Here is a 14,129-nt window from a genome sequence, read left to right on the forward strand (position 1 = left end):
TCCTGCTCTCAGGTTCGAGAAAGTCACATGATCAATCGGCGGGAGGCATATCCTACAAAACTCCAGAGACTTGCATCCTGCTGCTCGTTTTCTGTTCTTTCTATTTGTTCTCGTTGTGAGAGAATGCATTCCTGTTGGTTGAGGAAGAGGAGCAGGACGTAAACACTGTGTAGTCGTCATAACGGCATCAAAATGCCTCAATGTTGTTTGCGTATCGGTTCTATATTCAGTAGTTCCATAATGCTTTAAGTACTTCCTTCGATTTGTTTACTATATATCCAAATATGAAATATTTTACATGGTAGCTCCTTGATTTTTCTTCTTGTATATCCAGTAGGTGGTATCGTATGTCACGTTGCATTGTATTTATTTTGCATAACTTGTTCAGGTCCATCCTGCTGCCAGGCAACCGCTCAGTGAACAAGCCATGCCTCCCGTAGCCACAACCCCCCACAGCGTCTCGTAGTGGTGTGGAGCAGAGGCAGGGCAGAGTTTAGAGGTTGTCTGACAGCTTGACTTTCTATGGGATCTCCCAGAAGCCCCTCCTTCTGTCAGAGTATGACGCAGCAGCGGCAGAGACGCTGACCACCTCCGTGCACTGAAGGAGGAGGTGTGACCGGGGCAAAGTATGCGTGGACCTTGATCTCAGGAAGGTGAGCCTACAGGAGAAACAACAGCAGAATGAGCCAGAAGGCAGAATATGACATAACAACTGGATTGAGTAATTTTTCTCTACAATCTAAAAATAAATAAACATATCCTATCCCTTGTCAGGTTTGGTCTAGACCAGTGTTTCTCAACCCTGGTCCTGAGTGCCCCCCAACACTGCAAATTTTGTATGTCTCCCTTTTCTGACACCCATTTCAGGTCCTGGAGTTTCTTTTAATGAGCTAATGAGTTGAATCAGGTGTGTTTGATTAGGGAGACACACAAAATGTGCAGTGCTGGGGGGCGCCCAGGACCAGGGTTGAGAAACACTGGTCTAGACCAAAACTCAAGATTAACACAGAAGACTTTAAATGGAAGAATTAAATAGAATAAGTCTGTAGTAAAGCAATATTGTATAGTGAAGCAAGATAAGTCCATTACTAACCAATATTTTTAATAGTTTTATTTCTACTTTTTGATAGAATAAAATAAGTAAGACTGCTTCAATAAAACAATTTGAATTATAGATTTATTGATAATATATGTATATATATGCATGTGTATAAACACCCATTATTATAATGGTTAAAGGGGTCATATGATGCGATTTCAAGTTTTCCTTTCTCTTGGGAGTGTTAAAAGCTGTTTGTGAATAGATAAGATCCCTGAAGTTGCAAAGACTAAAGTCTCAAAACCAAAGAGATATTCTTTATCAAAGTTAAGACTCTGCCACACCCCCCTAAAACGGCTCGTTCTAACACGCCCCCACATATCTAGGTCACTATGTGGGAATATTTGCATAATGCGCCCAAATGTGCACGCAAAGAAAGAAGGCGTGGTTTCAGTAACCGCAGTTAGTGTTGAAGCAGCTATGTCAGGGAGACGCTGCGTGTTTCTAGGCGAACAAAATAATGATCTTTAAAAAAGCATCATATGACCCCGTTAATATAATTGATGTATGCTACAGTGAAAAAACAAATGTTGCAATCTTTTATTCATCTTTTTATTGTCTATGTTCTGTAGGTTGCTTATCAGTATGGTACTTAGTACAAGCCATGGGTGAAATGGGTGACTTGCCAGATTTCCAAAATAAACAAATCCTGGGCATCCCATTTAGCAGGAGCATCCGTAACCCTAATGGCCCAATTGTTTGGTGTTTTTACGAGTCTTTACAATCATGACTGTGTACATGAAGCATGGCAAGACTGTATCAGCGAAAACTTCCAAGTAAATCATAGATTGTGTCCAAACAACACAGAACTACTGCAGCAAAGTGACAGCAAACTTCAATATTCAACTGGAACACCCTGTTTTCTCAAAAAACTGACCACAGAGAACTTCACAACATTTATGAAAAAGCTGCAATTTCTAAAACCTTAATCACAGGCACCAATGCAAAAAAAAAAAGTGTCTTTATCACAAAACCTGGACAGTTGGAGCACCAAACCAAAGTCCCTCTAAGGCAAGTCATTTCACTCGGCGGCCATGTTTGAAACGCCTCTCTGGCAGCTATTTCAGTCATGTAAGAGCAGCTCCTATCTCTTTGAACGGGGAAACAAAGTTCTCCAAAACCAAGCTTACAATTAAATTTTATATTTGAAATAACCAATAAAATCTGATGACCGCCGTCACATTAATGTTGTTTCTTATGCTCAAATAGTCTCAAAAAAGATTATTTTTCAGGTTAGACCAGCTGATGCACATGTGCAATCCTAGGTGTGCATCTCAGAACGTTAAATGATTCTATCCGCCTTATTTTTCCCGTAAGAGCGGCGCGGGCATTTCTAAATGTAATGTGTGTGGTTTCCGGTCTCATTTGCTTCCAGCTATTTTTAGCTGTACAAAACCGCTTGTTTTGCTGCTTGATAATGCAAACTGGTGTGTCTTACCATATTATTTTAATGTGTTATCTTAATTATGAACACAATGGTTTGTAGTGCAAACAGTTTTACCATTTACTGCACTTTGTTACTACAGCAGCTAATGAACCAGAAGTCTCACACATTCACAGAAAACGGCAAACTTCTGCACTGAAAAATAAGGTGGATAGTAACCGGAGCTTCTAACGGCAGCTGCAGTGACACAATCATTGTTCAAAGACACAATCTTTGTACATCTAAAGTCTTTGACCAGACTGAACCTCAACATCTGCCCTGGCTAGACAAATCATGTGACCCAACCACTGTGGGAGGGTTTTGAGACGAAATGAGAATCCGATTCCCTCCTCCAACATCTCTAAAACAACTGGCAGATGTTCTGATAAACGACAATCACCTGGAGACTATTTAAAAGTTGTATGAATCTATTCTAACAAGGTTAGAATCTGTATTAAAGCCAAATGGTGGTAAAACACTTTAATAAAGAAATATTGCCCGTTTCCCAAGTGTTCAATATATTTATGCAAAGTTGTTTTTCTTAAAATAAGTCTAAAATGTCTCAATTAAAAATCTCAATTAAGAATGAACAGTTAGATACAATAAATATTGAAGAAATGACATTGTATTCAATTAATGTTTGAGGGGACGGCATTTATAGGCAGGCTCTGTATTAAACTGCTGCTAACTGATTTACTAGAAAAGTGCAAATATGTGTAAAAAAAAAAGCTGGCCCCGACTGCAAGTAACCACAATTGGTATTGACACAAATTGCTGTTCAACAAAACAGGCCAGTTTACTCCCAAAATGACACCGCAACCAATGAAACTAAAAATAAGGCCCTTTTTGACATTTGATTGTAGATGTTACAGATTGTAATGTGATCAGTATGAAACTGAAAAAGTGACATAATTAACATTTTCGTGACTGATTATTGCTGTCAAGTACTCATAAGTATTTACACGCTTACTTGCCAGCACTGTAAACAGACACTGCACATTTGAGTCTGCGCATAAGTGGGGATCATTTTTGTCTGTATGTGGTTGTTGCATTTGAGACTATGTGTGGGAGTTGTGACATATCTAGCGATTATTTTCCACAGACCCGGATTCGTTTGATGCCCGCACGGGTGACCTGCTGGCAGTCATAGAGCTCAATGCGTTCCAGATGCTGGCAACTCTTGAGATGCTCCAGTGTGATGTCTGTGATCAAGGGGCAGTTGTCCAGCTCCACGACCTGCAGACGCTCCTGACCACACACACTGCTGCTCAGGTGTCTGATTCCATCATCTGTTATCAACTCACAGTGAGACAGACTCTAGAAAACACACACATATATATGCCCAAGTGAGCAGGCTACAAAGAGTGAGCTTCGGAAAACAAATGGACATGCTTTATAATTCCTTTACAGAAAGCCATAAATAACAAGTATGGAAGCAATACTCCCACACACTCTCTCTCAAACACTCACCAGCGCCTGCAGTCGAGGGCAGTGGATTGAGAGCTGAACCAGAGTGTTATCAGTCACCTGAATGGCACGTACAGACACAGAACATTAATATTAGAATGCTGACTAATCAGGATAAATTGTTGCAAGGAAACAGACACAGCTCAACAGCAGTAAAAACAAAGCCAAAGAATATTTTGGCTTTATAGTAGAGGTAGACTTTACTGAAAATTTGACCTGTGCTGGTAGCACAAGTTTTTTCACCTTTTCATTGTAATAAATTACATACATTTAGAATATTTAATGATTAATTAGAATATTAAAAATTCATTTAGAAAATAAACAATTTGGATAAATTGTTTACATTTTAAATTGTTTTACATTGTTTCTTTGTTTCAGTTGTTTTACTGTTTAAAATGTGGTTGTAGGCTGCCTTGTGACAACTTACCCCATATAAATACAACACCATTCAAAATTTTGGGGTTAGTAAGATTTTCTTTCTTTAAAGAAATTAATACTTTTAGAAGAGGAATCAGAATCAGAATGAGCTTTATTGCCAGGTATGTTTACACATACGAGGAATTTGTTTTCGTGACAGAAGCTTCCACAGTGTAACAGAATGACAGTGACAGAACAAAAAACAATAAAAATAAATAAAAAATAGAACAAGTAAATAAGGAATAAAAATATACAAACCGACAATTGTATGTACAGGTATAAAACAATAGACAGTTGTAAGTACAGGTATATTATGTGCAAATTGAAATGTAAAAATGTAGACCGAGTATGTGAGTTATTCGGCAAGGATGCATTTAATTGATCGAAGTGAAAGTAAAAGTTACAAAAGATTTATATTTCAAATAAAAAATATTAATCAGCACAACGTTTTTCAACATTGATATTAGAAATGTTTCTTGAGCAGCAAATCAGCATATTAGAATGATTTCTGATCATGTGACACTGAAGAATGGAGTAATGGCTGCTGAAAATTCAGCTTTGCATCACAGGAATAAATTACATTTTACTGAAATAGAAAAGTGTATTTTAGTGTATTTATTCAAATAAATTCAGGCTGTATCTGAAATCGCCCCCTATACCCTCAAAGAGGGCACTATTTGAGGGGACATACTTTTTTAGTGGTGTCCAAAACCATAGTGGACGTTCTCGAGTGCACTCATTCAATCCCACAATGCACCGCAAAAACGAGTGTACAACCGATGTACTCTCAACAGCTAGAGATAACCCATAATGGCACTGTGACAGTCGCACGCCGAATGATTTCCCGCATCTGTCTCGCCAGAAGATGGCGCCTGCAGCTGAATCATCCATTCATTTTCCAACGCGCTCGTCCACGGCGTAATACAACACAGATACAAATTCACTGTATACACTGGGTTTATACATAATTTCCGTGACAGAGTTCAAGATAAATCCTTTAATCTTACTACTGGAGCTGCCCGTTTCAAATTCAAAATTAGTTTCAAATGATTATTACAGCAAGCAAACTATGCAAAAGCGGCAGACCTTCCGGTACACTCAGTGTCCGAATTCACTCGCTCGTTTTCATTCAGTGTGAGTGTGACGTGACATGTGGCCAAGTATGGTGACCCATACTCGGAATTAGTGCTCTTCCAAAGTGCACACACACAGCAGTGAACACACACACATACCGTGAACACACACCCGGAGTAGTGGGCAACCATTTTTTGCTGCGGCGCCCGGGGAGCAGTTGGGGGTTCGGTGCCTTGCTCAAGGGCACCTCAGTCGTGGTATTGAAGGTGGGAGAGAGCGCTGTACATTCACTCCCCCCACCTACAATCCCTGCTGGTACGAGACTCGAACCCACAACCTTGGGTTACGAGTCCGACTCTCTAACCATTAGGCCACGACTTCCTCCTTCAAGTGAACTGTATGAGTGGACTAACCTAGGGAATAGTGAATGAGGGTATGGGGGCGATTTCGGATACAGCCTCAGTCTTTATGAGCATAAGGAACTTTTTTCAAAAACATTTAAAAAATCTTACCAATCCCACACTTTTGAATGATGGTCTGTATTTATTTTATATTAATATTTACAATATTATCAGCTATAATAAATGTATAGCACATTACATATTTCTTATCATTATTTATTTGAAGATGCTAATAAAAATAACTAAATTTTACCCTTCAACGCACAAAAAAACAACTCGTCCATGATGACTAGGAACGATACACCAAATAACTACTTAGGAATTTTAAACTCACCAAAATACATTCCTCTAAATCCATCTTCTCCAAATCATGACAATTCTAAAACAGAAGGCATAGTTTGTTTATGAATCCTCCCACATCAGCAATGTCTTCTAACACAAAGCATGCTCTCTAAATCCAATGCGTTTATGTTTTGTTGATTTGGGGTGTTTGTGTGATTACTCACTCTGGCAAGAACAGTAAAACCAGCATCAGTCACATGTGAGCAGCGAGCAGCCTCCAGGATCCTGAGGAAGACACATGCAATGTGAATGAACGACTCTGTGTGGGTATGTGTGCTTATCTGCGTACAGATGAAGAAAGCTTTACTTGAGCTGTTGGCAGTTGAGGCCGAGGGCAGTCAGAGAAGCGTCTGTGATGTTGCTGCATCCAGACACACAAACCATCTGCAGTTTGTGACAACCGCGGCACAAACTCACAAAGCCGTCATCTGTGATTTGCTGCAAGATGGATAAAGCATCTTAGTTATGTCCAACAAATTTACATTGTGTGTATTTGCAATATTTAACAACAGCATAGTAATAAGTCAAAGTCTTACTGTGCATGATTGCATGTTGATTGTCATGAGCTCAGGACAGTGCTTTTGAAGGTGCTTCAGTGCAGCATCATCAAGCTGAAATGGCACATTTAACAATTATTATGTTACACTGTCAATGATTTCTCTCAAAGTGTTTTGTGTAAGCGTGTGCTTGTATAGATGTATGCACCTGTGTACAGCCTCTCAGAAACAGAGCTCTGAGACTTGTGCAGCCACGGCTGAGAGCCTCGATGCCATCACTCGTGATCTGATCACACCAGGACAGGTTCAGATTCTCCAACATCCGACAGCCCTCACTAGCAGACAGAAAGAGCCAATAAGAGAATATTAAGCAAACAAAACGTTAAAAAATAACTTAAACGGATAGTTTACCCAAAAATGAAAATGACCCCATGATTTACTTACCCTCAAGCCATCCTAGGTGTATATGACTTTCTTTCAGATGAATACAATCGGAGTTATATTAAAAATGTCCTGGCTCCAAGCTTTATAATGGCAGTGAATGGCTGTTATTTTTCAATAGTCCAAAAGAAGTCCAATAAAGCGCATCCATCCATAATAAAAAGTGCCTCACACTGCTCCAGGGAGTGAATAAAGGCCTCCTGTAGCGAATCAATGCGTTTTTGGAAGAAAAATATCCATATTAAAAACTTTATAAACAATCTCTAACTTCTAACTGTCGTACGCGCGTTCACAATAGAACACCGTTCCAGCAGATGACATAGGATGTAGGCATAGCGTAAGTCTCGTGAGAACCAACGTTTGTTTACAGGAGCAAAGGAAGCAAAGTTTCCTTACTTTAGCAAAGGAAAACCAGTCTTCTCTTGGCTTATATTGAAATCCTCTGACATTTTTCTTTACAAATCCTTGCTTTTTACTTCTAATTCATCTCCAGTGTTTTGTTTTGCTCTCTCCTCTGCACTTCCATGTTTGTCACTTCTCACCGGAGCTTACGCTAAGCCGACGTCCTACGTCATCCGCTGGAACGGTGCTCTTTTGTGAACGAGAAAGAGATTTGTGTTTATAAAGTTTTTAATATGAATATTTTTCTTACAAAAAAAGCTCTGATTCACTACAGGAGGCCTTTATTCAGCCACCCGGAGCCATGTGAGGCAGTTTTTATTATGGATTGATGTGCTTTATTGGACTTCTTTTGGACTATTGAAAAATAACAGCCATTCACTGCCATTATAAAGCCTGGAAGAGCCAGGATGTTTTTAAATATAACTCCGATTGTATTCGTTTGAGTAAATTATGGGTTAATTTTCATTTTTGGGTGAACTATCCCTTTAAACAACATTTATCCATGCACTATCCAAAACTAGCAAACACAAAAAACCCAAAATAATGTTATTTAAAAGAAAAAAAAGTAAACTTTTAAACCGTTAATCAGTGGAGTAAAAAAAACAATACTCAATCGGTTAAAAAAAGAATCTTGATTACAAAAAACAACAACAAAAAATACTTTTTTTTTTTCGTTTTTTTCAGTTATAATAAACTCCTCTTATGAGGATCGATAAACCACTAAAGTTTGTTTCCAAAACTTTTAAATAATAATAAATATAAATATAATATAAATATTTTCTTTTTAAAATGTACTTTCTGAATTTCAAACCATACCATGCACTGTTAAGATGTGGGAATATAAACAGCAATTATCTCAAATGTCTAACAATGAGTTAATAATTGCTCTTCGTCTCCGTTTAAATATTCACTCTCAGAATTTCCTGTTTCACCAGCTCATACAGAATAATCTACTACAACTGTGGAAAAGATTCATTAGAAGAAATGTGACAGAGGTGACAGACTCATAATCATTAACAAAGCCAACCTCCTGACACAATTAAATCAAAACTAGGCTTTGATTTAACACTCCACAGTTAAGTTTTAAAGACTCCATAAAATCAAAATCACAGTTTTGCATTTTTTAGTCCATGTGTATTAGCTTTAAGGTCATCAAGTGTTTAAAATTGGAGTCTTTAACTCCTGACAAAATGAAGCAATTTTACGCTCAGGACAATGATTTTCTGTCCAATAAACATCATGCTATTTAACATTAATTACACAATCAAAACAAATAACCCAGCCCTAAATTTGGTCCCCAAGACCTTATGACTGCCCCACCTTAAGGCCTTAAGTGCATGATTGGTGATGGACACGCAGGATGTCAGGTCAAGTTGGCGAAGTTTGGAGCAGAACTTGCTAAGGCTGATGTAGGTGGAGTCTGTGATCTTGGTGCACCCATTGAGGTTCAGATGTTCAATGTTGCGACAGTTCTGAGCAAAGGTCCTGCCAAATCAAAGGAAACCTCTCAGCTGACAATGTTAAACAGAAAAACTACACAATAAAAATGGTAAACATGGTGCAAACAACAACAGCAACAAATAATCCTTACACCATCTCCTAACCAGCCGCAATATGACATTTCCAGCGACAAGACATTTGTCACAGTGAAAACTAAACTGCTGCACAATCCAATTAGCTATTTGAAAGATATTTGTTATGTAATATGCAATTAAATGGAAAGGGACCAATAATATTCATAATGGGCGGGGCCATTCAAAAGTGCTCTACAAAACACCACAAATCACAGCCAGTTAACGACAAAAAACGATTTACTGAGATAGCTTTAATAACTTGCTACTTTGAGTTGCTTAAATGCAGCCAAATGCTATTTTATACTTTGATTGGACAATTTCATTATTGCATGAACTGCGCAATCCTACAGTGCATGTTTTAATGAACAAAAAGTAATGCGGCTCACTTCATGGAGGCATCTGCCACACTGAGGCAGCCCCGAAGACTGAGCTGCCTCAAAAACCCCCCACATCGCTTTGAGATGTTCTCCACGACACGTCCCTAATAGAAAGACACAGAGAGAGAGAGAGAGAGCTCAGGCACAGAGGATCAGGGATGACGTTACAGCCTATGGATTCCATAGAAAAGCCTACTGACCCAGTGTTAATCCCACACACATAACGCCCACAGACAGACAATTTAAAGCACACAGCAACATATTACTGATGAAATACTGATACATACAAAGCAAAAGCCGATAACACACAAGACTGTGTCTGCAATCACAAACCAAAACATTTACTTGACATGTACTTTTTTACCTCAATATCTGTCTGAAAGTTGAAAAGATCAATCTTCTGCCAGTTACTTCCATCTAATGCAAGAACATTCCACGCCTGTTTATCCACAGAGAAAAGGAGGAAGTATTGTTAGAAAACTATTTTAATACTAAACAGTTTCGTTTAATTTGAACTAAACAAGCAATTGAACATACCTTGGATACTTGGGCACACCTACACAATGTAACTACATCCAGGAAAGAGAAAATCCTGAAATAAAAACAGATTTTTTGATTACTTGTTTATTTTTGTTTATTATTCAGTTTTTTTCCTCTCTACTCACTTTCTGTAATGTTTTGACAGTACATACAGAAGTATGTCAGGCTAATAAAGCTATTTTAATTTGAAAACTAAAAACATTCAGATAGACATAGAGACAGACAGACAGCCATGCAAGTTAGACATACAGACAGACAGACAGATAGATATGCAAGTTAGACATACAGACAGAACGATAGATGGAATGATAGAATGATAGACAGACCAACAAATAGATAGGAAGATAGTCAGACAGATAGATAGATAGATAGATAGATGATCGATACAGAGATAGACATGCAGATAGATATTCACAAAATTTATTACAACGTAATCTGCCATCTATTGCAATAAGAGTCATTCATTCTGATGGGCTCACCTGAGCAGAAGCTCTTTGGGAAGTTTTTTGTTGATTAGGGCCTCATCACTGTTTGAGAACACCTGGACAATATGACATGACACAGATGAATTACATAATAAAGCCTAGTTATGCTCATGCACAACCAATATGCTCAAAGCTGGTTCAGAAACGCCTCGGCCTGGTGCAACTTCACCCATAACACTTGCACAAGAAGGACAAATAGCATAAGCGAGTGTCTTAGATAACTGCTGCTTTGTGACATCTTCTCAAGACCTCGCATTCAGGGCACGTCAGCAAGCCAATCAGCTTGATCTAAACTCCAAGAACACCAGCCAACTCTAACGTTAAACGGATTCAGGCGCAGCGCCCGTTGCTGACACGGTCAGCTGGTGCCGTTGTGTTAGGACGGGATTACCCTTGACGAACAAAAGCCTAAACACGGCACGTAAAAACAGAGCCCTGCTCGGTCCAAAACACACACACAGTACCCTTGCAGACACACACACACACACACACACACACACACACACGAGCGAGCGAGCGCGCGCCCACCAACACAAACAGACGCTTAAACACACTGTCATCGCTCACAGCCTGCCACCGCCCGTTTTCATTTCCTCGGGCAAAATATCACAGTTCGCTCGATATGAGTTACCTCAAATCTGCCCTTGGTGATGCCGTTCATGTCTGTTGCAGTGTCAATAATAAAGACAGTCCTCCGCAAGCGCTGCGCACAGCGACGTTTGCGCGTTTTGTCAACGCTGGCGATCAAACTATAGTGAGACAGACGCGCAGCTGTAACGTGTGGCGTGCTAGCCGTTCGTGTCTGCGCTGGTAACCGGAGAAATCCCGGGCTGGCCGCCGTCCGTGAACCATCACACAGCCAAAATAACAATAATAATATGGACGGAGCAGACTGCTGCTCTAACCTCACTTCCGCCTCCCGAGCTGCCTCTCTGACTACATTTCCGCTCGAGCGCAAATTCCTGCCTGAAGTGAGTGCTGCTTAATCTTTAAACGACGCCAATAAAATGCCAGGGCTGTCTGGCAAATAAGCTTAAAGAATAGCACTGGAGTTGAGAACGCGCTCGTGCGCTCCAGGGGTTCAAACTAGTGGCTGCCCTGACGTCACTTTTGCGGGAAAAACACGCGTGGTCGGTTTGTTTTGGTAATGATGTATGAGGTTGCATAGGTGTGTCGTGGTTAACACACAAATGGAAGTGTAGGGAAGTGAAAAGTGACACTTTATTCATACAGAATTAAATGTCATCGACTATATTTTGGCACAATGTCTCAATGTTAGCAGAGCAGATGTGCATTCATGCTTATGTGAAAATATGGACACTGTGTCATAATTGTATTCGCTTTAGTTTCAAAGCATCTAACCAACACAGACAAGTAAAACATTTCCACATTAAACTATATTTACGTATTTTTATTTCATTTAAATGTCCTTGTTTTGAAAGTCTCTATTAACATCAAATGTTAAACTGTAACCAGTATACTGAAACCAATTAGCTGAGACTGTTAAATACAGCTTTATTGTTGATTGGTAGTTGAATAGTCATAAAATGATTGCTGTCTGTTTACACAAGTTTGTCTGTCTTCAGCAATGCCATGATGACATGCAAAAAAATTTACTATGTACTTTGGAAGTCTAAATTAAATAGAAACGCAGTGTATTATTAGGCTATATCTGGGAAATGCAACTAAATTCAGTAATACTTCAGTTAAGGTACAAAATCTCTCTCAAAAAAAGTTTTTTTGTTTTGTTTTTTTACAGCCCTGAAAAATCAGACAGTCTGAATGTCATAAAATGCTAATTTCTGTATATGAATAGACACTGTGTTTTTGCAATGCAGTATTCCTGGTCAACAGCAGAGGGCGAAAGAGAGCCGCATTGCAGGTGACTTGATCTTTCGTGATTTTTCAGTCTGTGAACGGCGCTTGAATATTTTCCCATTAGTAATTATTCAGCTATTGAACAGTCTTTAAGTATCTCCCAGTTAGTCATTATTCAGCTATCACGTTTAGTAGAACTGTAGGTACTTCCCTGCAAGAGATGCAGTTTGTGTAGATATGGTCTTGCTAAAAACTCGTTATTTCTGCATCAGTTTGAGGGTGGTTTGGTCTTTAAAATGGAAGAAGGGAGGAACTTTAACATAACTGTTACTCTAACTAGGAGTGAAATCCAACAAAAATCACTCCAAGAGCAAGATTCCAGAAGGTTCCAAAGAACCCCAGAGTAATATCAGCATCTACAGGCCTCTCTTACATTGGCTAAGGTTGTCCAGGAGGCCACCATCAGGGACTGAACAAGAATGGTGTGCATGGCAGGACAACAAGATGGAAGCCAAGAACATTGCTACCAGTTTGCCAAAGACTGTGTGAATGAGCCAGAAGACTATGAAAAGAATGTTTTGTCAACAAATGAATGTCAGAAATAGAACGGATTGATATAAAAATAAGAAGTGTATAATTTGACCAAAAAGCCCCAGCTAACAGGGGACATTCTCAGAATTTTGGCTAACATTCTGGGCAAGGTTCTTTCAAAGTTAAGAACACACATTATTCTAGTAGCATTAAATGAACGTTTATTTAAAGTTATCTGGTCTTTAATAACGTTCTCAAAACGTTAGCACAAATTATTATGTTATTATACATCATTAATGGAATGTTTTTCTGAAACATTGTAGTTGGATGTTCATTACTACAGGTTTCAAAATGTTCAGAGAACATTCAAAAGTAGTATTTCCATTGCAAAGTGATAAAAAGTCAGTGTAGTTCAAATGTATGCATGTTCACAAAAGTTCTAGCACTGTGTGTGCCGGCTTTAAGCTGTAATTGTTTGGCTAATACCTTGACTAAATAATAAGGTAAGGAATTTAGGATCACACATAGCTCTGTTATTGAAGTAAATAACATTAGAAGCTGTTCAGACACACTCAGCCTGCGCTGGCCACAATCCTGCCACTTACTCACTAAAAAAACAAACATACTTGCTAATTCACGCTCACTATCTCTTTCTCCAGCACAGACGTACACATAAAAGCCTTTACAATTAAATGAATGTGAGTGGGGGTGTGTGTATGGGTGGTTGTAGTGGGCCAAGACACCCATTATGCTTTCGCGTCACATAGTGTCCAACAGCGCCCATATTGGGCAGCTTCATCAAAGTTACTGTGTCCTGAGGTTGGCCCCAAGAATTTGGGACACAGACACAGTTGGTTTTGTCCTCCTCGTTCTGAACTGACATGCAGCCAGGAGCGCAATGGTGACAAAGACTCACCAAAATTAAGGGTCCGTTCCTAAAAAAGAAAAAAAAAAAACATTACACGGGAAGTAAAAATAAAATAAAATAAAATCCTGAAATATTTTATACTGAATAATATTAATTACTGAATAAATATTAATTATACTGAATAATACTGAATAATATTAATTACTGAATAAATATTAATTATACTGAACAATACTGAAATAATATTAATTATCAGCATGCACTTACTATAGGATTAGGGTTTGGTTTAGGGTTTGTTGCATGTAATTATGTGTCATCCTACAGTAAGTAGGTCACGGTGGCAAACTTTCCTCTGTGCCAGGGAGGCACAAAC

The 14,129-nt window shown here is 38.9% G+C and overlaps 1 protein-coding gene across 1 annotated transcript; it reads right to left on the reverse strand.

The window, feature by feature from the left end:
• Window positions 1–380: 380 nt before the first annotated feature.
• Window positions 381–11,651, reverse strand: fbxl2 (F-box and leucine-rich repeat protein 2). Its single transcript, XM_016461782.1, has 14 exons — window positions 11,171–11,651; window positions 10,534–10,595; window positions 10,052–10,106; window positions 9,879–9,953; window positions 9,524–9,618; window positions 8,884–9,048; window positions 6,929–7,055; window positions 6,760–6,834; window positions 6,531–6,661; window positions 6,388–6,448; window positions 6,216–6,260; window positions 3,993–4,049; window positions 3,627–3,839; window positions 381–659 (listed from the first exon to the last, which is right to left on the reverse strand). The coding sequence occupies exons 1-14, from the start codon at window positions 11,198–11,200 to the stop codon at window positions 552–554; spliced, it is 1,299 nt and encodes a 432-aa protein (XP_016317268.1). The 5' UTR covers window positions 11,201–11,651; the 3' UTR covers window positions 381–551.
• Window positions 11,652–14,129: the final 2,478 nt, after the last annotated feature.

This window comes from Sinocyclocheilus anshuiensis, unplaced genomic scaffold (genome assembly GCF_001515605.1).
Source record: "Sinocyclocheilus anshuiensis isolate Anshui unplaced genomic scaffold, SAMN03320099.WGS_v1.1 scaffold253, whole genome shotgun sequence".
Taxonomy (NCBI): domain Eukaryota; kingdom Metazoa; phylum Chordata; class Actinopteri; order Cypriniformes; family Cyprinidae; genus Sinocyclocheilus; species Sinocyclocheilus anshuiensis.

Bases quoted from the DNA above. Each gene is read 5' to 3' on its own strand.
- fbxl2 (XM_016461782.1), bottom strand. From the start codon at position 11,200: ATGAACGGCATCACCAAGGGCAGATTTGAG. The intron at 10,596-11,170 runs GTAACTCATATC...CATATTGTCCAG, and splicing joins TCACCAAGGGCAGATTTGAG to GTGTTCTCAAACAGTGATGA. The intron at 6,261-6,387 runs GTGAGTAATCAC...CTTCTGTTTTAG, and splicing joins GTTTTACTGTTCTTGCCAGA to AATTGTCATGATTTGGAGAA.